Genomic DNA, 23,477 nt, shown 5'->3' with positions numbered 1-23,477 from the left:
ATAAGTCGTCCATGTTTGTTTGAATACGGAATGATACTAGAAATTGCCTTTGCAAGTTCGTTCTCAAGTACTGCACGAAATTAAACTGCAATTGTTATAAGAGGTCTAGTTATTGATTTTAAAGTATATTCTAATAAATGTTTTTTGATTTCACAAATTTGTTCGAATGATTATGAAAATTTCCTTACACACGCATCTCTTAATTTTCGTGCTAAATTTGTAATTTTGGGAGCGGAACACGCTTGTTCTGAATTAGACAGTTATTCCCGTTGAACAAAATATTATTATTTTGGAGAAATTTTAAGAAGTCTTGTAATAGGGCTTTATTTTACACGCCACAGGGTTGCTTTGGGCACTCTTCCGTGGCTCACTCGCTTGACCTCTAATCGTCTCCTACGTGGTTTCGCAAAATACAGATAAGAAGTAAAAAAAGGCGTAACTTCCTGTCCACTAATTATCTATAATAGTAGACCAATTCACCCAGGTTCTTCTCAATTGAAAACAATGGTGATGATCCATAAATAAATATTTGTTCCATTGCTCACTTGAAGTCTTCCATCCTATCTTGAAAAGTTAAACCAATCACACAAGTTCTTCAATTCTTAACTAAATGTACAAGTGTTTCATGTTTTTTTAAATTAAGGTTTCATCATTGATAAAATAAAACACATGTAGAGAAATTATTTATTTATTTTCCACCACCACTCTGAACTGAAGGATGCTTCAACATGCCAATTTTTCTTAGATATCTAACAATAAATGGTGTTGCTGTTAAGGTAACACCTATCCTAAAAGGAGCAAAAAACTTATGCACTCCATATGCTATGACAAATGTACCAGCATTTGATACAGCAATTTTCGAAAGTGTTCCTTCACTTATGTTGAAATACTTCATTATTGCCACTATGTCGACTCCACTGAAAGTAAAAGAATTATGATTTTTAATAATTAATACTAAACCTAATAACAATATTCTTTTATATTGTTAGGTTCTACCTTTTATAGTTCCACAAAAAATCAAGTATGACTATACAAGGTGAAAATATATCATTTGCTGCATTTGTTAATTACTGTTAATAAGCAATAGATTAAGCACTTAAAATAACATACCTAGACACAAGAATATAGCAGGCCCCCAGAGATAACAATGAAATGGAAACATGAAAAACAATTACTGTAGAACCATACTCCTTCACAGCTTTTTTCAGTTTTTCTTTGGCACTCATCACTGTTTGCGTGTCTGTACTCATTTTCCGTGTTCCAATAGTGCCAGCTATTCTTTGAAAAATGATTATGCACAAGTTTATTATATTTAAAGAAGATCACAAAATTGTATATGACGAAATATGATATAAATCATGTACAGTAATTGATTGTTTAAGCATGTTAGATAAGGTATTAAAGTTGGGTGTTGCTAATGCAACAAATTAATAAATCAAGCAACAGATAAAATAATAATTTTTATTAGATGTTTTATTGTATTAGTGTGAAGAGACTTTTAATTAAAACTTGTTATAATGAGGCAGTTATTCTACTTATTTTTTTTTTGAAACTTTCACCATTTCTTTTATATTTTAACACACTAATGAGCACAAAAAATTTTAGTTCATACTTCTCATCACAATAAAATATTTTTACAACATACAATTCAATAATGATTACCTTTGTTGAAGAGTTTTCCTCTATACTCATTTCTCAATGTCAAATAATGTGCACTGTGTAAGTGATCAGACAAATACTTGTAGCCTTGTCCCCATTGTGAACCAGGCATATTTAAGTGTGTGTGATTCCCACTAAATGGGCTTGGCACATTACTTTGCATCGACGACGACAGACTGACAGCGCCACGACAATCATATTTATTAACATGAGGATCAGATTGCAGAGTGATGTCAATTTCTCGAAAAACAGGTTTTAACCCATGAAAGTTAATAACTGGTCCAGATATATCTCTTTCTCGTAGTGGAGAAAACCTTCCCATTTCTGCTGAGTTTATATCGATTACATTTGTTGGCAATTTAAGAGTGGCTGCTTGAGGAAACTTTACAGAGCCAGTATTATGTATTGTGCTGCCCACTTGATTGGTACCACCTAATAAAAAACGATAACTTTAGATTGCTTTGCGATACAAAGTAATCATATAATATACATTATGTAGAATATGTAAATAATTGTAACGTCAACATAGTAACTGGAAAATTCCGATTGTTATACTTCTTCGTACGTAAAGTCTTACCTAAATAACTGAATATTATATGAGGTTTTGATTTCACGAAGCAACTCGATTTAACTGATCCTTTAAACATTTTGAATTGGCAAAATACTATTTATTTTTCGTGTTAATAAGAAATAAACAAAGGGAGAAATGACACCGATTATGTGGAAGACAAACAAGAATGACGTATGACATTGACTTGTTGTTGTTTTTATTATTCGCTCCAAAAAGCAGGTAAAGGAACTAAGCCATACAGCCTTTTATGACATTGACATTTGATTATGGGTTATGGTTTTTGTTTATAGCCAAACAAGGATATCTGAACCCGTGAGAGGCGCTACTATCGCGGTTGGTTCTACAGCCGGAATTGTAGATGCGCTGCCTAACTATAATTGATAGAGGCGGGGACGCACGAAAAGAGAATATCCCCCTTCCTATGCGTCCAAACCGCTGTCAAATCCACTTCCCATTCTTTCCTTATAAGGAAGGGAAAGTGAACAGGCCACTTATTGTTATGTCTGAGTACACCAGACACCAGTGTACTAATGGTAACGTAGGTGCATATCTCAGTAAGGTTCAACACCTTAATTAATAAAGTCAATTATATTTTTTATAACATTTATTACATTATTCAATTGTTATATCTTAAATCTAAGATCTGAAATAATAGCTATATGATCTGATGGAAACACAATACTCGGCAGAGCTGTATGAGCTTGCAGTTCTTCAATTGACGGAAATGGAATGACCTGTGGACAAAATATTTTTATTATTTATGTATTTAAAAAAAACGAAACCTTTTTGGTAATATTAATGACTAGCTGTTGTCCGCGTTTCCCGCCGTGCGGAATTAAAAAAAACATAATTAGTAACCCATGTGTTGTTCCAGATTATATGTTTTTCATCTATGCCAAATTTCAACGAGATTCGTTGAGCCGTTTTGGACATAACTTCTAACAAACATCTATCCATCCTTCAATCTAATCACTCGCATTTATAATAATAGTACGATTAAATTTTATATTACTATAACATTATACCTGTTCTACTTCAAGGTTGTTTTTGTCGTAAAAAATGTAATCCAAACAATCTGCAAATCCAACTGTAAAATTGGTAAAAGGAGGTGTTCCGCAAGCACTTCCAAGAAGTAGACCATGAGAGAGACATAAGTTGGATATTTTTTCATCACCATCTGTAAAATTTTGGATTTACTTAAGATAAATTTTCACAATTAAGTATACTATGTATTATTTATGTAGCAAGTAAATAATGAAAACTTACTTGACTGCCAATCTGGAAGACTATCGGGAACTATACCAGTGGTGTACAACTGATATATACCACAAGAAGGTACACTGTTAAAATCACCACACAGAACTAGGGATATCCTTTTCCCAAGGTGCTGTAATTATGTTATAAAATAATAAACGGTAAACAATCTAAAAAAGGGGAAATGAAAAAAATTGATAAAAACATTAACAAACCTTTTGAATCAATCTGTCCCTAATTTCATTTAGCCAATATATCACTATTCCTCCTTGAAGCAGCCTAATATGATCAGCGTCAGGATGGAAATACAAATGAGTATTGGCGACAATAACTATTTCTTTAAGATTGTCTTTTGATTGTAATATTGTTGCACTAGCCACTGTTGATCTGTCCAATAACCTATCTATCAATGGCTTATTATCTTTAATTGCATTCCATATTGATTCAAGACATGGTAAAGTTTTTATAGCATCTGCTAATAAAATGTTTTCTTCTTCCAACAATCTGTAAAAATTATAAGAAGATATAAATACAAGTGTTAACAGAGATAATCAAAGCTTAAAAAACATGTACTTACTCAAATCTGGATTGTCTATAAAAACAAGCTAAGCCCTCAGAAACTGTTTTGCCTTTCTTGTAAAATAAACCTTTTAGCCCAATGCTATTCAAAAATGGCTCTAAACTATTGTTGAATATCTTTTTGTCAACTTCTTGAAGACAATAAATATCAGCATTGTATCCTGGTTGAACAAGGACAGTTTTATAAGTAAATGGTTATTTCCTACCTAAATCTTACTGCCCTAAATATTTTATGAGATCTTCAGCTTGCTGATGCTGTCTAATGGAAGTATTTTGCATTTAACAATCATAACAAAATAAATTTCTTCTTGTGGTTTAAAAATTATTGCTGTTCAGTGTTGTTATTTATTGTTTTAGTACAAAAAAGTCTGAAAGTCTATTATTATTACTGGCAAAGTAACTCTCAATCAAAGCTACAAGATATTGTTAACATTAGGATTTGGAATTTGTTTAATTTACCTTTAAGTTCCTTTAAAATAAGTTGTTTCCTGTAGTCTATTTGAAGAGCATATGGCGGGCAGTATGGATGGAGTACACTTCTTGTAAAGTCTGAGTCACAATACAAATCTGCCAATATATTGTATGAAACACATCGGAAACTGTAAAACTAAAATACTTATAAAACTAATCTATATTATATAAAGAGAGACTTTATGTTAGAAAACTTTTTAAAAACTTTTGACCTAAAATTCAATTTTTTTGTACTTTTGAACTAGAAAAATAATATAGTATTTATAAAATAGTCAAGTTTTCCTTTATGGACTTTTATTAACATTAACTTAAATAGTAATTACTATTTGAACCAAAAGAGCACACCTTGAATCTTTTAGTATTGAAGATGTAAACTGATGTCTCGCCTCAAAAGGACATGGACCAGGACCCGCTTCCACTAGACTTGTAGAAATTGTTTCCACAGCTGGTCCAGTGATGTTGTCATTTCCTGAAAATTTATTGTAATTATTTTTTTTTGGCCCAGTCAATTACATAAATGCTTCTATTTCCATACATAGTTTTTGCAAGTGAGTTCATCCAGATGAAATGAAAAAAAAATAGTAAGTAGCCTATGTCTTCCAGACTATGTTTAAACATCATTTAAGAATAAAATCAAGATCTGTTGAATCATTCCAGAGATACCTTCTAACAATCATCCATCCAAACTTTCACATTTATATTATTAATAAGTATAGTTATTAACATTCCTTGTGACTTCATTGTATATACTTGGGTTTATTCCTAAAACTAGAATTAAAGAAACAGGAAAAAGGGCAACATTTTTAGGTGTCAAATGTGACAAGTAAAATATAAGGCAGAGCCAGAAGTAATCAGTATAATAATTAGGTAAATTAAAATATGTGTATAAGGAAAAATATATTTACCTGGAGTACATTCTAACTTCAACTTCATACCTACATCCACTGATGTTGGAACATATGAATAACTATTACCAACTAGAATCCAATTAATATGTATATCACTTATTATGTTTCCTTGATTGTTAACAGGTTTGCCTGTATACCACTTGAAATCAGATTTTTCCTTTATAGTGTATAAAGTTTCAAAGTTCTCAGGATAAACAGGAAATCCAAGAAGTAAACATTTAGGTAAATTAATGTTGATAATCCATGGCGCATTAAAAACGGCTTCATAAAATTGCTCACAAATTTGTACTTTGAGCGGTCCTTCCATTTCAAATAAATCTTTGCAAGAATAATTATCAGACATTTCTTGGTTATTAACATCCAATACAGCAATTTTTATTTTAGTATTAACACTAGCCTTTTCATTTTTTTTGTTCTTTTTGGCGATAACTTTTTGAACATTAGTTTCTATACGGTTACACAGTGTTTGTATATTTTCTGTAGGTTTTCTTTTAAAATTAAACTGTCTAACAGCATGTTTAACCTTCAATAAAAATGATATGTCGATTTTTTCCTCCGCCTCAATATAGCGAAAGTAACATTTGCTTGCGTTCATTGCACTGGTCTTTAAAATTTTAATAGTCGTAGAGAATTTTTGGTTTATGACATTGAATCTTAAAATCATATTACATATTAATATGATATTTTTGCTGTCATATTACTTTTTTTGCGTCTCACCTTAAAATCACTCAGCGAAATATAGTAAATTCTAGACTCTTTATGTTTTAGGTTAGAAAGATAAGATTTTAGGAATAGGAACATGTCAATGACAGTTGTCAACTTCAAGCACAGAGTGTATTCTTAGTCTAAGGTACAAAAAAAATGTTATTGACTGAGTATGCATCTATTAAGTATTATCTATTAAGGATTGAAACAATTCTGGCAAAAACTTGAAAACTTAACGAAAGTTCTTTCATCTATCAAACCAATCGTAAAACTTATACATAATTTAATAATTTTTAGGGGTTTTTTTGCGTTACCTGATTGGAAAAACCTGACAACATTGAACGGCGACGTGTCAACTGATTGTACGCGTTGCATAGCCAACAACATCAATTAAATTCGATTGCCTACTTCCAAACTTTATCTCCGTAAAGTTAGTCTTCTCTACGGCGTTGCAGATCGGAATATTTATAACTTAAAATGGTAAAGAGAATAATAAAGAATTGTTACACTTAAGTCTTTTGTAATCAATAGTAAGAATAATAAATATTTGTTACTGTAAATTCAGCCAGCTTCTCCGAGCTCTACTTCTGTGGGGTCTGGTGGACGTTCACCAAGTAAATCGTCTGCAGTCCCAAGATCTTCAAGCGGCGGTACAGTACGACAACGCAAATCTACTACTACTACTACGGCTGCTCGAAATAGAAGCACGGGTGCAGGCTCGGGTGGTATGTGGCGCTTCTACACCGACGATTCTCCTGGCGTTAAAGTGTAAGAGCATATTTACTTTAATTTATTATTTGTACTTCAGTAAAGTCATAAAATGAGTTTGAGAAAGGTGGTAAAAAATGTTTCAAGCTGTTTCAAGTTTTTAGCTAGCTAAACAATATCGGTACACAGTCTGTGATATCTGCTATATTCTGTTTAAAAGGCTATATGTACTATATGTTATAACAATAATTGTTTTCAGTGCAAACATACAAAACTACAGAGGAATTTTCACTGGGTGGACACATCTATTACCCCTTAGGATTATATTTCTTGGAAATGATAATTTTGTATGTAACCCATCAATATTTTAGGGGAAATAGATGAACTAACCCCCAATTTTTATTTATAACAGAAATCACTATATTTTGTTTGAACTCATTTTGTAGGTTTTTTCTTTATCTTGAAAAAAATTTTACATAGTTATTATAATCTCATATTTCTGTATTTAACCAATTAAATATTTGTTTTCTTTGCAGAGGTCCAGTCCCAGTATTGGTAATGTCTCTCCTGTTCATTGCATCGGTGTTCATGCTTCATATTTGGGGAAAATATACTAGAGCATAAATTTTAATTAATTAATGTTTTTTAATTTTAATGAAAGAGAATTTAAGATCATGAGAGGGGTATGCTGAGATAAATTATGTAATCTTATTCTTAAATAAATATAAGTTTTTATTTACTGATTTTTTTATTTAAACCTTAAAAATAAGTCGATATTTACATAAATGAGATATTTTAACCATAGAAATACCATTATTTGTTTTATACCTGCCATCAATATTATCTGTAAACCATTTTTTTTCAAAATAAAATGTAAATCAGAGGTTTTTAAGAAATCTGATCTAAATATAATCATATCTTATTCACTTTATGTTATCAGCCTTATAATTTAGAATTTTAAAAAAATATGTTAAAAAACTAAGCTAAAGAACTCATTGTAATAATTAAATTTATAATCACAATACATAAACTAAAAAAAACTTACAAAATTAATGAACTTATTCATATGTCCCTTATTCAATATAAAAGTGTAAAGTAATTAAAAATAATATAAAAAAATGTAAATGGTTTGTAAAAATATAAAACTACAACAGTTATTCATATTTTGATTCTTACTTATTCACTTTTCATTAAGACATTTTGCAAAAGCAAAATTAATACTTTTAGAAAGAACTTAACATCAATACTGAATAAAAATAAAAAAGCTTAATTTGAGGTTTACACATTCTGTGTGAGTATCTTTGTTATGACACAAAACTAAAACAACTAGGGGCTTACATCACTATTACAGAATAAAATAATGTAACATAATGAATTCAAGAGATTCAAAGAACAAGGATGTAGTTCCTACATCTTTCCTTAATGTTACCTTATCCATCATACATATGCTTCAACTCTTCTGCCTTTTATCTTGTCAAAAAATTGATGCCAAGAAACTAAAGTCTTATTAGACCAAATCCAAAAACTTGAAGTGATACCAACAATCATTGTCATGAGATACTTTATCATAAACATTTCAAATTTAGGTCTTACTACATCTTGATGAGAAAAAGGACATGGTATTGAATACATTGGAGTTGTACATAAATCTCTATGCCATGTTACCATCCAACTGTCAAAATGAATATATTCATAAAATAAACATGCTATAACAATCAAGGCAGGTACTGTGTAAAGAACACCAAAAACTCCAATCCTAATCATTAATTTTTCTAGTTTATCAGTTTTTGTACCATCATGTTTCATAACTGTTCTGATTCTAAATAAAGAAACAAACCCTGCCAGTAGGAAAATTGTTCCCAGCACAAGATAAGCACAGAGTGGAGACAAAACAAATCCTTGTAGAGCCTCTGCATCCCAAAGCCCCACATAGCAGACACCCGATAATATATCACCTGCAAAATAAATATTTTATTATAATCTATGTAATATGCAAAATTTCTTAAATCCATCAATTCCACTTATAAACTGCAAAATTTAAAAAAGTCTGTATTCAATGTATATTTGTCCACTGTACAAACAGCAATATTTTTTTGTTAGGTTGAATTGAACTGGTTATTGACTTGAGTTGTAAGACATATAAAATACAGAGAAGAAACTTACCATCCACTTTTCCCATTGCCAATATAGATATTGTTTTTATGGCTGGGACAGCCCAAGCAGCTAAATGAAAGTATTGAGAGTTTGCTTCAATTGCTTCATGACCCCATTTTAACCCTGCTGCTAAGAACCAAGTAAGTGTCAATATAACCCACCAAATACTTGAGGCCATGCTGAAGAAATACACAACCATGAAAAGTATGGTACATGGTTCATGTTTAGTTCCTTGAGTTATTACAGATATATTTGGTAATCTTGTACCACTAATAGTTGGTGGAAATGGGCCTTGACAACTTACACTGTCACCTGCTCCCCACCCCATTACATATGATGCTGCAACCATCAGATAGCATACTGAGAGAAATATAATAGGTCTTTCAGGATAACGGAAACGATCAGTGTCTATGAGAAAAGTTAAAACAGTAAATAGGCAACTTATGGTGCATAATGTTGCCCATAATCCAATCCAAAGCCTTGCAAAATTCTTTTCATCTTGGCTGAAAAATATACCATTGCAAGGTGCACCACAGTCTTTCTCCACTTTATCTCCGACTTTCAAAGAGTACTCCAAGTCCAAATTTTTAGGTATCTTAAACTGAATGGGACACACAAAACCGATATCCCTTGCCCCATGCAGTTTTGTAGGATTTCGTTCAATGTTGGCCTTAAAATCTACCTTTGGAAGTTTTTTCTCGGCACGTTTTCGGGATTCTTGCGTACCATTGTTTTCGCCAAAACATAATTCCTCATTTCCAGCGACTGGATATGATGAGCAATTCAAATTTTCTGGCCAATGAAATCCGTAAGAAGACATACTTTGGTGACAATCATATTTAGCAGATTCACATAAATGACGGCACGGTTTTATCGGATTCTCTAAGATTGTACATAAAGGGGCATAAACTGCACACAGAAAAAACTTCAAGTCCGGAGAACAATTGACTTTTATAAACACTGTAAATTGTAGTAAATCTTGACTTGCATCCGACTGTTTGGCATGGTTTAGTATATTAGGAAAAATAGTTTGGTTGTATCTGATATTCTGGCAAAGTGGTATTGTAATGGGTTCACATCGACCATGGTGCGGCAAAGAATCCCCTTGATAAACAGTAACACGTGAAGTTTCAGTTAAAACAAACAAATAAAGTACTGGAAGAACAAACGATACGTAAACAATCCCCATTTTCAGCGTTTTGCTATGGTTGAGGCTTTATTACAATCATTGTTAAAGCACTTCTTTAGTTTATTGAAAATATAAATATATACATTTATGGCTTATTTTCTATAAAATAAACCTCAGTACTTTATACAAAAATAAAAAATAAATGGATAGAAGATCGGCTATACAACATATAATGGCAAATACCTAATAAAGAGTATGAAAAACTATCCAAAGAATACCAAAGATTATAAAACTATTTAAGCCAAGGTTTTTTTTGTTATACTCTGTAGTCTTCTCAGACATTTTCAAGTTTTGTTTACCATAAAAATGTCAATGTCAGATGTTTAACTAAAACAAATCTCTTTAATATTAATAATACATTGTAATTGTATATTATTCTATTCTCATTTTAATTTTATAGTTATAGGTAATTCAGGTCAGGCACCTGCGTCTTTTGATAGTCATATACTCAAAATTTCATAATACATAAAACCTCAAGTTTTGAGGTTGAGATATTAATATGGATGTCGGTGGCGAAACTTTAGACTTTAGTAGATTAATAAATTTAAGAGCTAATGTTGATAACATAACACCTCACAAAATAGCAGTTGTTGCTTTTATTAGAGAATATGGTTTATTAAAAATTGAAGGTCGGTACATGAATTTGCCGGTGGTAGAACAAATTTGTACAATTTAAAATAACAAATTGATATTTAAAAAACAATAATATTTTTTTCAGCGAAAACCATGATTAACTGTACTATGGCACCCAAATACAGAAAAGACTTTTGTATTCTAGCCCTAAAATTAATTCAGGTACTGGTTTATATTTGCTAATGAAACAAAATGTTTGTAGTGGTTTTACTCACCGATATATGTATATTCTAGTGCCCGGATATGGAATTTAAGGATTTGGAGACGCTTCTTACAGATGGGCGGTATAATTTATTAAGTGTACATTTAGAAAATTTCTGTGTTCGTCTCAAGAACATACATGTTAATGGTATAAGCGCTTTGATGGACTGTGTAACATCAACTGTTGATAAGTTAATGATTGAACAAAGTGAGACAAACCCTTGTACTATCACTCGATGCAGTGTTTTAGGTAATTCAGACTTTCTTCTGTACTATTTTGTTTGTAAAGATTTGTTTATGCCTATGTTCACTTTTATAACAGCCTTATATTCTGATTTAAACTTTTTTATATATTTGTTATTCACATATTTTTTTTATTTCAGGTTTCTACCTAAGAAGGATAATGTTGCATTTGGATAAACTTACTTTTGTGCAAGTAGTTGCTCTGTATAAATCATTTTGTTTGTATTACCAAAAAGGTCGACCTGGATTAATGATGAGATCCTTAAGCAAAGAGGTATTATTATATTTTTATAATTACTAGAATTTTAAATTGTATTTTAAATTTACACTTATTGTCTCAGAAGTTAATACTAAGTGATAGTACAGTTTGTTTTTAATTATTTTCTAATGAATCCATTACAAAATAATTAATCCTTGCTTACAAAATTAATGTAATTTGTATAACTTGATTTTGAACTTTGTACAAGATTTTTAAACTTTAACAAACAAAAAATTTAAAAATAAAGTCATTAAGAATTTCATAGTTTGAAAATATAATTAACATTACTTCTATTATTTAAAATGTTCATGCTCTTTAGTGATTATGTTGCAGAGGTTAAATCATATGGAATCAACAGTTGGGGCCCCATGCACAGGCTCACCTTCATTACCAGAAGAATCAAAGCCACAAGAAGTTTTCACAAGAATGAACTTAATTGAAAGAGACAAGTATGTTGTATGTTTACTATTGTTATTGTTAGTATTGTGTTAATTACTGTAATTTTTTATTTTCTGTAGCAGCCTCGAAGAGTGTCAGTGGTCAAGGAAACAAGCTGAGTTATTTACAGCTCAACAAGCTAATTTATTACAAATTAATGAGCGAAAAGCACTTCCTCCTAAACAACTACAGAAAACTATAATGCAAATAATGAACGATATTCCCGAGTATTCAGACATTGTAAGTAATTTATTGATCAATATTTAATACTACTGATTTGAGCGTCTTCGATTTCATTCATAGAGAAAAATGTTTGTACGATTTTTTTTTAATATGTTTCAGCATTTTTTAAGTTTCTTAAACTGCATTAGAATGAAGGAATTTTGTGGTGCTCAAGACTCATTGTACAATTGTTTCGACAGAACAGTATTTAATATATGTGCCAATTCAAATAACATGAATGACAAAAATAAAAATTTTCGATATGCAGCTCTTAACAGAGCTGCTATGCATACACAGTTTGGACATTTGTAAGTATTTAATCATATAAAATTTTTGTGTTACAATGATTTTTGCATAATTAATGCCAGAGAATGTGTTATTATAAAAGTTAGTAAAAGGATGTTATTATAAGTTACCCTTTGTGCCGTTAATTTTTCTGATGCCTCTATGGAGTTTAATAAACGTAAAGAATCCTAAATAAATCTAAAATCTATGAATGGATGTATAGTGAGTGGCAATGAGCAATTTATTTACACATTTCACTGGTAATATTATTTATAGTCTATGGATTTATTTTGGATAATTTTAGTGTTTAAATGAACAAAATTGATGTTTTTAATAAGTCTATGATTACAGCCGCCAGAAGGTAAAATTATTTATAGCAAGGTCACATTTGACATCAATTTTGGTTCCATGGTGCAACTTCCTTGAAAACATTGTTTAAAGTGAATCATTTATTACATACTTCAAACATAAAATATGAATAGAATTCAGTTATTATGATAAATCGATTATTATCATTCGTATTTTTTTGGCCCTGCTATATATTGGTATGTTGTTTGTTATAATTTTACATTTGTTTCGAATTGGACTACATGTTTCAGTTCTCTAGCTATGGAGGGCGTGCAGGAGGCGTTGTGCGCGGCGCAGGAGGCGGCGGACACGGCGTGCCTGGCGCACGCGGCGGCGTGGGGCGCGCTGGCGGGAGGACGCGCGCGCCGTGCCGCTCTGCTCGCCCGCGTGCCCCGCGCTCCCCGAATCGCCGCCGCCGCCGCGCAGCTAATGGCGCAGCACGCTGCGGTCAATGCCGCTAAACCCGCTGAAGTCTTTCATGTAGTCTAGACCTTTTTTAATGAATGTTTTAGAAATAATTCAAAAATAATAATTAGTTCATGATGCAGACCAAACAATTTTTACATATTTATATCGCACAAATTATTTTTCTGTATAAAGCTGTAAATTAAACCTGATCTTTACCTGCAGATTATAACAAAAGGCGACTCCATAAATTATCACCATTCAATGACTGACTTGATGATGGCCAGTTTAGCAAATACCGCAGCTCTGTGGTCCTTATATGGAAAAACCGAAATGGCTTCCATAAGTTGTCAACTTCTACTGAATCTCAATACAAGTAAGTTAAGCATTACATATTGGCATTTTCATAGATAGGTATAGCATTTCTGCATCTGGCGTTCGTTTCAAACTGTACATGTGACAAAAACTAAAGGCCCACAAACGTTGAGGCAAAAACAGCTTTACAAGGAATGGTTACATTAAAAATTAAGATTTTTTTGCCTCAAAGAGATGTGACGATAGGAGAATTGTATAAAAAAAAACACTGAAGAGGAGACGGTTTTCCTACCGATATGAAATCGTTTGTTGTAGAATATTAAAGGCATGTGTTTTGTGTCATACCAGAGTGCACGGTGGGCGCGAGCAGCGTGTGGCAGTGGTCGGAGGCGTGCGCGGTGGCGGGCGCGGGCGCAGCCAGCGTGGCGGCATGGCGCGGCGAGGGTGGGCTGGCGGCCGCACTGCTCTCGCATCTGCAGCACCGCCCGCCCGCGCCTCTGCGCGCCGTCGCCGCAAGGCACCGCACTGCCGCCGCACTCCTCGCCGGTAACCTCTCCCTTACTGCTACACGTCACAATAATACGGTACATTCAAAATTCTTCTTTCCTTTACACAATTAAAAATCATAAAATAACCTTCAGGTAAATGGGAAGAGGCGGAATTGAATATACGTCAACTTTCATCTTTGGATCGATGGGAAAGTCAGCTGCTGAAGGCCGAGATGTATTTCCTCAGAGGTGACGCAATGGATGCCTTGGAGACGCTGCAGGACATACTGGACTACTGCAAAACGGAAGACGACAGTCTGCACTTCGCACCGCTGCGTCTGCAGGCGATGATACTGATGTCGCAGGTGCAACTGTCCTACAGCGTGAGTCAGTCCACCAACATATTGCTGTTGAACGAGGCACTGTCGTGGGCGAAGAAGTTCCACTTGCACTACCTGGCGGCCACCGTGGAGATGCACATCGCCAATGTTCAGCTACATATGGGTTGCGCTAAAAACGCCCTCGTGCTCGTCAGGAAAGTCTTACCCCTGATAATGGCGCACGGCAGCGCGTATGACATGGCCAGAGGTAATTTCTATATACCTGCATTGTAATTTTTGTATTTATATAATATCTTTCAATACATCGTGGACCTTTCAGGATTGTTACTTTACACAAAATGCCGCATCGCGACCGCTCCTCCCACTGGGGAAGCTCGGATTCAAGTTTTTCAGTCTTGTTGTGAAGCCCTCGAGTCTGTCAAGGAGAACTTTTGTAAAATAGGCGCACAAGTGAGGTTGCTACAGACATGGTACATACAGGTAAAAAATATTTATCTTTTTTATCAATAATTTAACTGTAATGTTTTAACTATTTTCCTTGTAATGATGATAAATTTATAACCACTAAACAAATTTGGAAAAGATTGTTTATTGAAAATAAATTATTTAATATTTCAGGCACAATTGTATAACGACGTGGGAAATATTGCTGCAAGGAATCAATGCGCCTGGATGTACAGACAATTGGAAACACAAAATCCCGTTGATCTGTCGAATATGTTACATATTATGTATTAAAAATATTGTCTTTATTGTGGGTTTTATTGTAACCTTTCCTATTAAGAATATAAGAACTACTGCTCTTGCGTTTTAACTAAAAGGCCCTTTAAAGAAGCGAACGTCAGCAACGTCTCTATACTGTTTATTTTGGTCACCTCAATAAGATAAGAAATTTACATCAGTAAAATCATTTATTTCATACTCCCTAATACAACTTATCGTTTAACAAAGCTTTCTGTACTATTTCGGACATGGTTACTTTGATATCTCTGCATAAAACTTCAGCCACTAAAACCTTCGTGTCGCTCTGTACGTCCGATGAAACATAAGCACCTTCGCCTAAAATGTTTGTGTCGTTCCAGCAATGTCCGAGAGACGCTTGCGATTCGCAGATCCTTCCCAATTGCAGCAATAATGATGTTATATCTTCGAGTAACGACGGGAATGCTGTGCAAATTCTTACGAGTGATTTCAGAATCGGTTGCAATAATTCTAGTCGCAAATCACTCGGCAATACGGACAGGAGAGTAGACAGCGTATTAACACATAATCTAGCAATCGACATCGCTTTTGGAAGCGCATATTGTATAGACAAATGGGAAACAAGGTCAACTGCAAATATTTGCTTTTCTAAGGAGGCTTGACTTAGAAGCTCTGGAATAAAATCTAAGCAAATATGCATCGAAGGGATGCCCTGAATAGTAACCGGCAAGAGCTCCCTAGGATATCCTTGAAAATGAACGAGTTTGGCCAACGAGGGCTCGGATATAAATACTTGATGCAGAAAAGAACAAATTATGCTTCTGACTTCTCGCAAGGACCACATTAGCTCAGGTTTAGACTGATCCTCACTCGTTTCTAAACAGGCCTCTAGCAAAATTTGTAATGCTGCACTTTCCTGAGCTGCTACCAAAGCATTTTTTAATTCTTCTCTTTCTGAATCCGATGTCAATTGACCGCTTTTTTCAAGAAGCGGTTTGTCCAACAAATGGCGACTTAGCTGACTTCTTGAGGCTGCTAAACTAGCTTCCAAAATTCTAAGTATTATTTTTAAAATGGGTCCGCATCTAAAAACTCTGATATCACACCTTAACACTTGTAATGGATCAACTAATACATTTTCTTGTGTAATTGTAACATTTCTGCTGTTTCCATTGATATCGAGTAAAGCATTAATGGTCATAATCCATAGACAACGCGGCAAAACAGTGTTCAGTCGTAACCAAACTTCGCGATACAATTCTTGGATATGTCGCGGTACTTGATCACTGAGTACGCTTTTAAAATATTTTACAAATATTTCAGCAAACGGCCATATGTCTGTTGGATTTTTGCTAAGCATTGCTTTTAACACTTTTCCTGTTTTGTATGGGTTTTCTTCAATGCACTGAAAAGCTTCATTGATGGACGATTCCGATAATTCAACATCAATTTGATGACGACAAGAGTCTCCAAATACTTGATCATCCATCCAATCATCAACAAGAGATAGTTGTGGAAAATGAGTTGCCAAAAGACGAAGTAGGGGACTAAAAAGTACGCCGTAGCTCATTTGATCTTTCTGTGCTTGGTGTAACAAATATTTTATGGGCAATTCAGAGAGAAAAGCTGCAGAATAACTTTTTATTTTTCTTCCATTAGTTATGAGTGTAGCTGTATTGGAAAGTCTGATATCCTCATAAAGCAAGAGATAATAAATTAACAGAAGTTGCGAAGCCAGAGTCGGTTTTTCGATTCTAATGTCCACAGAGGACTCTCCATTGTCTATTTCCATTGGAGAAAAACCTTTATTTTGTTGGTCAAAATTCACACCAAATATTGAATTTCTAAATACTTTTCTGATTTCTTCTTCTGTTATAGGTTTATTAACATATTCACTGTTGCCTTTATTGTTTATAACAAGTATAGAGCTTACATAAACTTCAACCAGTGCCGGCATCACAGGATGTAATGGTGCTGTACAATTGCATATTTGTTTGTATATCCAATTTTTTATTGGCACTTTATGTTTGGAAAATGCACGAGACTTTAGCAATTGATGAATGCAATGTACAGGTAAATATCCTGGGATATTGCCATTAAGATTTGCTGTAACTGGAACTTTAACCGCATGGGCAGTAACAACCTAAGGAAAAGAAAGAAATATGTCAATTAATTTTAAATGTAAACATGTTAAAGTGTTAAGTGTTGTTAATGTTTACCTGTTCCGTGAATATTTCCTGAGTAAATGCTTGCTTGATACGAGCTAAGCCATTAGGACGAACGGGTACTCGCATACCAAGAGTTGCGCAAACTAACTCGCCTACAGCAGCTAGTTGACCAGAATGGAAATGTATTGCAATTAACAAAAGCATTTCTCCGAAAGATGCCGTAACACCTGAATTACTGCAATGATAAAAACAAATATTAAGAAAAAGAGAATTAAATAAACACATTATAAAATATTGATTTAAAATTCCTACCTTTCAAAGTAAGCTTCTTCTTTAACTAGCCATTGCACCCATTCTATAGCTTTTTTCTCATGATCCGTTGCAGCTGATAGAAAATAGCATTTTATTTCACATTTAATAATAAAGAACAATAGCAAGTTTATATATAAAATCCACTTACTCATTAATGATGGACATGCCAGAATCATACACAGACTTAGAGATACAAAGCGAACTCCCGCTGGTGTAGGTGGAGGCTTCTGGGTAACTAATCTTAGAAGTCCTGACACTTCATCATCTTGGAATTTAATTCCCGCAATTCCTCGTAAGGCACAGTATAATCTTAATAAAGCTGATGCTTCAACACCAGCAGAAGCATCTTTTAATCTCTTGAGCAGCTCTTGTCGTAACTTTATTAAAGCAGCGCTACCATCTCCTTTCCCTCGTTTGTGAGAGTTTCTAAGAAATGTAGCAAACCATCCTCTTGTTGATTGATCAGATCCAAGTAGTAGACCTGACATAAAGGAAACCTAAAAGGGAATCATCCATACATTACATTGCTTATACATAATGTAACTTTATTTAAATTTAAGAAGAAATTTAAACCTGGTATTAAAAATTTTAGTAAACATTTGTTTTAGTATAACATATAGGATGGTTTTGTGATGTAGACTAACAATGTGTATTTACTGTATAACTTATTTCAATGGCTTACCAAATCATCTTGATGATGCGTCAATGTGAGATTCAAAACCAACGCAGGTAAACGTGATGCTGAAACTGCTTTTGCTCGGACAGTTGCTGATAAATAGGGACACATAGCACATAGGCTCATCAAAGCTTTTGCACGAATGCCTCCTTCCTCACCTCTTTCAGCATTAACAATGAGAGATTCAGCAACTACAACACAACAACAAAATAGATTTAATATTTAAACTTATTTAACTCATTTAAAATTTATATTTATAATAATTAAATAATTCACTTTATTACCTTCATATAATGTATCAGGCATGTTTGCCACAATCCATGATACTATAACTGGACCTTTATTGACATGAAGAAGCACTTCTACAATATCTGAGATGTTGAGCAAGTTGGGTAGTTCTGCAAGGCTTATGCATATGACATCGGTTATTTCCTCCAAATAAACATCATTGTCAAAAAGTTCGGAAGGTTTCACTGAACAATCATTGTTTGCATGTTTATTTTGCTGATACTCCACTATCTGAGCTTGCATTTGTAATATTTCTGATAAAACAAGGCGGACACGCCTCGCAGAGTCCGACTGTTCAAAGTCGTTTGATATTCCATTTACAGGATTAGGAATCAAGAATGATTCAGTGGTTTGGGTGCCACTTTTTTGTCTGAAAATGCAAAATTAATTAAAATGAATGTTTACATACAGCTAGTTCCTACTAAGTATATAAAGGATCCTTATATTTAATAATTAAAAATTTGTACTTTATCTTAAACCTTCTTTTCCACTTTTTTTTCTAGGCATTAATTTTAATAATACTCACCTCATTTGCTGTTCCTTCTTAAGGTCGACTTCCAATGTATGAAATTCAATAGATAGGAGGGATACTATGAAGTTGACCAAATCAATGCCAGATAAGAGTGTAAGTATCTCCTTTTTGGCTTCAGCGCAATATTGTGTCACATCCAAGGGGGATATTAGAGCCATTCGAACCAGACATGGTATAATGGGTCTGATTTCATCGGGCGATGACTTTACGAGTACAACAATATCTATATCTTTGATTGCTTTAAAAATATGTGGTAGGACTGGTTTTAAAAAACACGGATCCATGATGAAATGGATTTATGACAACTGAAAATCTTAAGGAAAAATCACGACATGTTAAAGTTTGATGAGAAAATTCAATGCGTTTTATAAAAATTCTCTTTTTTTAAATAAACAATCCAGAAATGCTTGAAATTGCTTGTATATTATTTGGATCTTGTTGACTATTAACTTGACAGTTGCAGGTGACAGGTGGCAGACGGAATGACAAGCAGCACATAACAGTTTTAATTTTTTAATTTTATGACCTGGGAACATAGACCTTTAGGATGACCTAAAGGTCTATGTTACCTATGTTTGCTATGTTAAGATATGAAACTTATTTGGAAAATGTTCATTACTTTGGAAGCGCATATTTATTTACTCCTTGACGCAGCGACGAGTTTTTAGTATTCATACATACCTCAACCTAGTATACCTATTTTTTAATTTGTTAAATTAAACATTAAGGTTACATGGTTCAGCTATAAAAAACTTAGACAATGTTTCAATTACATTTTATCTTAACGTACGTCAATCCTTTTATCCTATACTGATATTAGACATTACCAGAAATCATGATTATTGAAATATGATTATGCGCTGGCTAGCGAAATAAGATCTTCATAAATATATAGCAAAGTGCTTATACCAGGAGCAGTTTTAGTCATACATATTAAATGGTAAACGCACTCTTCAAACTTAAACTCCTTAGGTTAGCTCCTAGGCTTAGGGGGGTAAAGGTAGTTACTGCCCTCTCCCCCGGAGAGTCGAAAAATGAAAAATAATAAGATGCCTACAATTCTTACAAAGTCACATAGACGACTGGTCAGTTTTTCAAGAATAGTCCGAATGTTGATAAGCATTCTTTTTAGAATAAAGATTTCATTTATACTGCAAGGTCATTATCATCGGCCTGCTCCCTTTGATCAACGGCTGGTGTCGCTCATGCAATGTGCGAAACCGTTTTTAAAACCGATTCTGTTGATATATATTCCCTATATAATAGTTGGTCGTTGTCGTTAAATATTTGAGATTCTGAAGTTTTGCCATGGAATAAGGATTTGGCACCTCTTAAGGATAAGGATAAAGACGCGTAAAATGTAAAAGTTAAAATTTTCTGATATATGGTATGGTATATCTGATACCTGGAAATATACATACCCATATACATGTATCAATTATGTAAGTAATACTACTTTTAAAAAAAGGCATACAAGATATTATTGATTGTAATGTGATTTCAACAGTCGGTTCTCGTTACGTACTGTCTGTTGTGCAAGGGTCGAATCATCAGAATTGTGACGTCATACGTACTTCATGTCAACCATCAAGTTGTAAATGTTTTATTGGGTATCTTATCTCGCAATATTTGCATATTTGAAATTTACCGTATCATTAATAGTGCCACTTCCAAAACTATAGCCTTATCTTATTGTAAGTTACTATGTAGATACTTATCTCCCATTCAAGCAATAAATGCTTAAAAATGTAAGTAATTAAGCAGCAGCAGTTTAATACTGTAAAAGTGTGTAAAATATATCTTTACCAGCGGTCGCCTGCAACTCCGTCCGCGCGGAATTAAAATAAAAAAAACATAATTAGTAGACTATATGTTCTTCCAGACTATGTTTCATATGTATGTCAAATTTCGTCGAGATCCGTAGAGCCGTATTGAAGATACCTTTAAACCAACATCTATCCATCCATCCATCCATTCATCTAAACATTCGCATTTACAATATTAGTAAAAGTAAGGTAATAATTTTTGTGTTCGAAATGATAGTCCAAAATATAAATAGTACTATTTGGTATTTCATTGAAAATTTACAAAATTTTTGTAACAAACGTTCCGTTAGTATGAACAGCCATGGCTGTGTTTATATGACGTCGGTATGACTTCGTTATTGCGCAGCGTTCCAAATCCACATATTTACATTTAGAGTCGAGATATATACTAATAGAATATCTAGTACACAATTCTATTTCTTTACGGATACTTCTAGAACTTAAGTTTAATTTTGATCTGTATCACAATTATTGTATCTACTATGTAAATTAATTGCCATTACCCCTACATATCGAGGAAGAATACAAATCGAATTGCAGTCACAATTGAAAATTAGTCTAGTCTTTTAGGCTACAGAGTTATGAAGGAACGAGGAACAAGATGCACATAGATATATTTATACGTAAGTAACAAAATTGGATTGTCTGTATGCAATATCGAAAAAAAAATCATGTTTCGCGCACAATTTTTGAAATTTATGTCTGTCCGTCTGTCTGCCTTTTTGTGGGAAATTTTCCCAGTATTGTACGAATAACAAAGGAAATCGAATACTTTTTTTTGTATATTTTTCATTAGCTGTAGCCCGTGACCTCGTCCGCACAGAATTAATATACTATAGCTTAATAAGTAGTCTATGTGTTTTTACAGACTATGTTCTACATCTATGTCAAATTTTATAAAGATTCGTTGAACCGTTTTGGAGATACCTTCTAACAAACATCCATCCATTATACCATCCATCTATGTATATGTTCGCATTTAAAAGTAAGATACTATGGCTTGTTGGCATAGTTAAGTACCTACTGAAATGTTTATTTTATGCCCTTTTCACAATGGATGGTAATAAAGTATACGAATTTCAAGAGTTGTGTTCATAATGTAGTAAAGTGTTTATCGATGATAAACTAAGGTTAAGGCGACTTCATCATCGTTTAGCGATAAAAGTTAACTCCGTGCAATTTGCGCGCCCGGACCTGATGCGATTATAGTGCCATTACGTTCTGATAGCGTCGTCGCAGCAAAATGAAATCAGGAAATGACCTATTTTCTAGTTTCATCCCTGAGCTGCGATTGGAAATATTAGTAGGAATATTTGCTTCTGAATAGCGATCTATAGTTGTTAATGGGTGTAAATAATTTGCAGGAAATGGTAGTGGGACATTGTTTCATTTAACATTACTAAAATGTGGAGAGAATCGATGTAATAGATGGTGTGCAAGGCGGCGGGCGTCCGGGAGAGCGGCGTAGCGGGCAGGCGCGGGGTGCGGGCCGGGATCGGAGGGCGGCGGCCGCGGCAGTCGCGCGCGGCCACGTGCGCGCACCGTCCCCGCGCCGCGCTGTACCCTGCTACCACCGACTCGTTCAATATTTTCCAAAATTATTTCTTTATCAAAAACCCATCTGAAATACCCGAACAGCTTTTAATCGAGACAACGAAATTTAGATCAATAACACCTCAAACGACTTTTTTGTGCTTAAAATTATCGGTAATACTGAAATCTTATGAAAATTACTTACATCATTATAATTTCGGCGGGAAACATTTTTGCATTAATCATTAATGTTCATGACTTTTCATCTTCTCTAAATAAAGGTATGAATAATATAAATAATTATTTTAGTTAAACGATAAAAAAATGATCCCACTTTAAAGTATAAAAGATAAATGAATATTGAAATACAAATGTTTCTAAAAAAGTAACCGCAATCTACCAATCGATCTTGTGTTTCGACAGGCACGTTATACAAAGTATTGTCCCTCGGGTCGAAGTGGCGCTTTTATCTGATTCAAGTGTTACAAGGCTTAAAAGCGTAAAGAATTTAACAAAATAAATCAAATGGTTATTGAAGAAGCTTTAATCTAAGTAACTATAATCTATTGCCTATAACTTTATAGGATTCAATAGATACACACACGGAAACATTATAATGCATAATGTACCTAGATGTACTTTATACTTAAACAATTCAAAATCCATTTGTCATATTTAATCATTTAATACAATGATATATGAAATATATATATATGATATAAAAAGGTAATTCAATATGCTATGTAATATACAAACAAATAATAATCTGATAAATACTTAATAATATGTTTGTTTTCGTAATTCATCTGATTTTAAAAGTTAAGTAAAAATTTGTATTTAATGAGTATGCATATCTGTAAGTTATAATATATTATACTGTGACAATTGTTTTTTTATAATATATTGTATTGTATATGAGTAACATTGCACTAAAATTAACAAAATAATTTCACCTACTTGTTGCATACGGAAGATAACATTTGGTATTTGTAACAACATACGGACTTTTCCATATTTATGATAGAACAATTTACGAGAAATATTAGTTTGCTAATTTTTGACGA

At 33.4% G+C, this 23,477-nt stretch overlaps 6 protein-coding genes across 7 annotated transcripts; 2 read left to right on the top strand and 4 right to left on the bottom strand.

Moving 5' to 3' along the window:
• Positions 1-674: 674 nt before the first annotated feature.
• Positions 675-2,400, bottom strand: LOC106127610 (uncharacterized). The gene is made up of 4 exons (XM_013325741.1): positions 2,237-2,400; positions 1,663-2,091; positions 1,111-1,273; positions 675-917 (listed from the first exon to the last, which is right to left on the bottom strand). The coding sequence occupies exons 1-4, from the start codon at positions 2,304-2,306 to the stop codon at positions 689-691; spliced, it is 891 nt and encodes a 296-aa protein (XP_013181195.1). The 5' UTR covers positions 2,307-2,400; the 3' UTR covers positions 675-688.
• A 426-nt stretch (positions 2,401-2,826) lies between these two features.
• LOC106127607 (2',5'-phosphodiesterase 12) lies at positions 2,827-6,253 on the bottom strand. The gene is made up of 8 exons (XM_013325738.1): positions 5,440-6,253; positions 4,880-5,003; positions 4,523-4,662; positions 4,062-4,224; positions 3,700-3,988; positions 3,497-3,617; positions 3,256-3,407; positions 2,827-2,964 (listed from the first exon to the last, which is right to left on the bottom strand). The coding sequence occupies exons 1-8, from the start codon at positions 6,104-6,106 to the stop codon at positions 2,854-2,856; spliced, it is 1,767 nt and encodes a 588-aa protein (XP_013181192.1). The 5' UTR covers positions 6,107-6,253; the 3' UTR covers positions 2,827-2,853.
• A 279-nt stretch (positions 6,254-6,532) lies between these two features.
• Sec61beta (Sec61 translocon subunit beta) lies at positions 6,533-7,594 on the top strand. Its single transcript, NM_001312859.1, is given in 3 exon segments — positions 6,533-6,627; positions 6,713-6,915; positions 7,392-7,594. Coding segments are annotated over 3 exon segments (294 nt in total). The 5' UTR covers positions 6,533-6,624; the 3' UTR covers positions 7,480-7,594.
• A 34-nt stretch (positions 7,595-7,628) lies between these two features.
• fz (frizzled class receptor) lies at positions 7,629-10,354 on the bottom strand. The gene is made up of 2 exons (XM_013325739.1): positions 9,019-10,354; positions 7,629-8,810 (listed from the first exon to the last, which is right to left on the bottom strand). The coding sequence occupies exons 1-2, from the start codon at positions 10,196-10,198 to the stop codon at positions 8,293-8,295; spliced, it is 1,698 nt and encodes a 565-aa protein (XP_013181193.1). The 5' UTR covers positions 10,199-10,354; the 3' UTR covers positions 7,629-8,292.
• Positions 10,355-10,531: 177 nt separating this feature from the next.
• On the top strand, positions 10,532-15,128 carry ida (anaphase promoting complex subunit 5 ida). Of its 2 annotated transcripts, none has more exons than XM_013325834.1 (13): positions 10,532-10,827; positions 10,917-10,993; positions 11,066-11,282; positions 11,416-11,549; positions 11,868-11,983; positions 12,056-12,212; positions 12,315-12,502; positions 13,079-13,307; positions 13,458-13,608; positions 13,896-14,093; positions 14,189-14,623; positions 14,696-14,856; positions 14,995-15,128. In XM_013325834.1, exons 1-13 carry the CDS (start codon positions 10,698-10,700, stop codon positions 15,112-15,114), a joined length of 2,313 nt encoding a protein of 770 aa, XP_013181288.1. In that variant the 5' UTR covers positions 10,532-10,697; the 3' UTR covers positions 15,115-15,128. The 2 variants fall into 2 exon arrangements, with proteins under 2 accessions (XP_013181288.1, XP_013181286.1); XM_013325832.1 differs by having other exon boundaries at positions 12,053-12,212.
• An 81-nt stretch (positions 15,129-15,209) lies between these two features.
• IntS2 (integrator complex subunit 2) lies at positions 15,210-19,543 on the bottom strand. Its single transcript, XM_013325831.1, has 7 exons — positions 19,049-19,543; positions 18,519-18,892; positions 18,241-18,425; positions 17,707-18,055; positions 17,559-17,631; positions 17,298-17,481; positions 15,210-17,221 (listed from the first exon to the last, which is right to left on the bottom strand). Exons 1-7 carry the CDS (start codon positions 19,336-19,338, stop codon positions 15,302-15,304), a joined length of 3,375 nt encoding a protein of 1,124 aa, XP_013181285.1. The 5' UTR covers positions 19,339-19,543; the 3' UTR covers positions 15,210-15,301.
• Between the last annotated feature and the right edge of the window lie 3,934 nt (positions 19,544-23,477).

The sequence above is a fragment of the Papilio xuthus genome, unplaced genomic scaffold (assembly GCF_000836235.2).
Source record: "Papilio xuthus unplaced genomic scaffold, Pxut_1.1 DF824655.1, whole genome shotgun sequence".
Lineage (NCBI taxonomy): Eukaryota > Metazoa > Arthropoda > Insecta > Lepidoptera > Papilionidae > Papilio > Papilio xuthus.
Note: the sequence above shows the minus strand (reverse complement) of the source record. Positions and strands in the feature narration are given on the sequence as shown.

Bases quoted from the DNA above. Each gene is read 5' to 3' on its own strand.
- LOC106127607 (XM_013325738.1), bottom strand. From the start codon at position 6,106: ATGATTTTAAGATTCAATGTCATAAACCAAAAATTCTCTACGACTATT. The intron at 3,989-4,061 runs GTAAGTACATGT...TAATTTTTACAG, and splicing joins TATAGACAATCCAGATTTGA to ATTGTTGGAAGAAGAAAACA. The intron at 3,618-3,699 runs GTTTGTTAATGT...ACATAATTACAG, and splicing joins GGGACAGATTGATTCAAAAG to CACCTTGGGAAAAGGATATC.
- IntS2 (XM_013325831.1), bottom strand. From the start codon at position 19,338: ATGGATCCGTGTTTTTTAAAACCAGTCCTACCACATATTTTTAAAGCA. The intron at 18,893-19,048 runs GTGAGTATTATT...TTGCATTTTCAG, and splicing joins AAGAAGGAACAGCAAATGAG to ACAAAAAAGTGGCACCCAAA. The intron at 17,632-17,706 runs GTAAGTGGATTT...ATTTTCTATCAG, and splicing joins GGCATGTCCATCATTAATGA to CTGCAACGGATCATGAGAAA.
- ida (XM_013325832.1), top strand. From the start codon at position 10,698: ATGGATGTCGGTGGCGAAACTTTAGACTTTAGTAGATTAATAAATTTA. The intron at 12,213-12,314 runs GTAAGTAATTTA...AATATGTTTCAG, and splicing joins TTCCCGAGTATTCAGACATT to CATTTTTTAAGTTTCTTAAA. The intron at 14,857-14,994 runs GTAAAAAATATT...TTAATATTTCAG, and splicing joins TACAGACATGGTACATACAG to GCACAATTGTATAACGACGT.
- LOC106127610 (XM_013325741.1), bottom strand. From the start codon at position 2,306: ATGTTTAAAGGATCAGTTAAATCGAGTTGCTTCGTGAAATCAAAACCT. The intron at 2,092-2,236 runs GTAAGACTTTAC...GTTTTTTATTAG, and splicing joins TATAATATTCAGTTATTTAG to GTGGTACCAATCAAGTGGGC. The intron at 918-1,110 runs GTATGTTATTTT...TTTTACTTTCAG, and splicing joins TGCTATATTCTTGTGTCTAG to TGGAGTCGACATAGTGGCAA.
- fz (XM_013325739.1), bottom strand. From the start codon at position 10,198: ATGGGGATTGTTTACGTATCGTTTGTTCTTCCAGTACTTTATTTGTTT. The intron at 8,811-9,018 runs GTAAGTTTCTTC...TTTATTTTGCAG, and splicing joins GGCAATGGGAAAAGTGGATG to GTGATATATTATCGGGTGTC.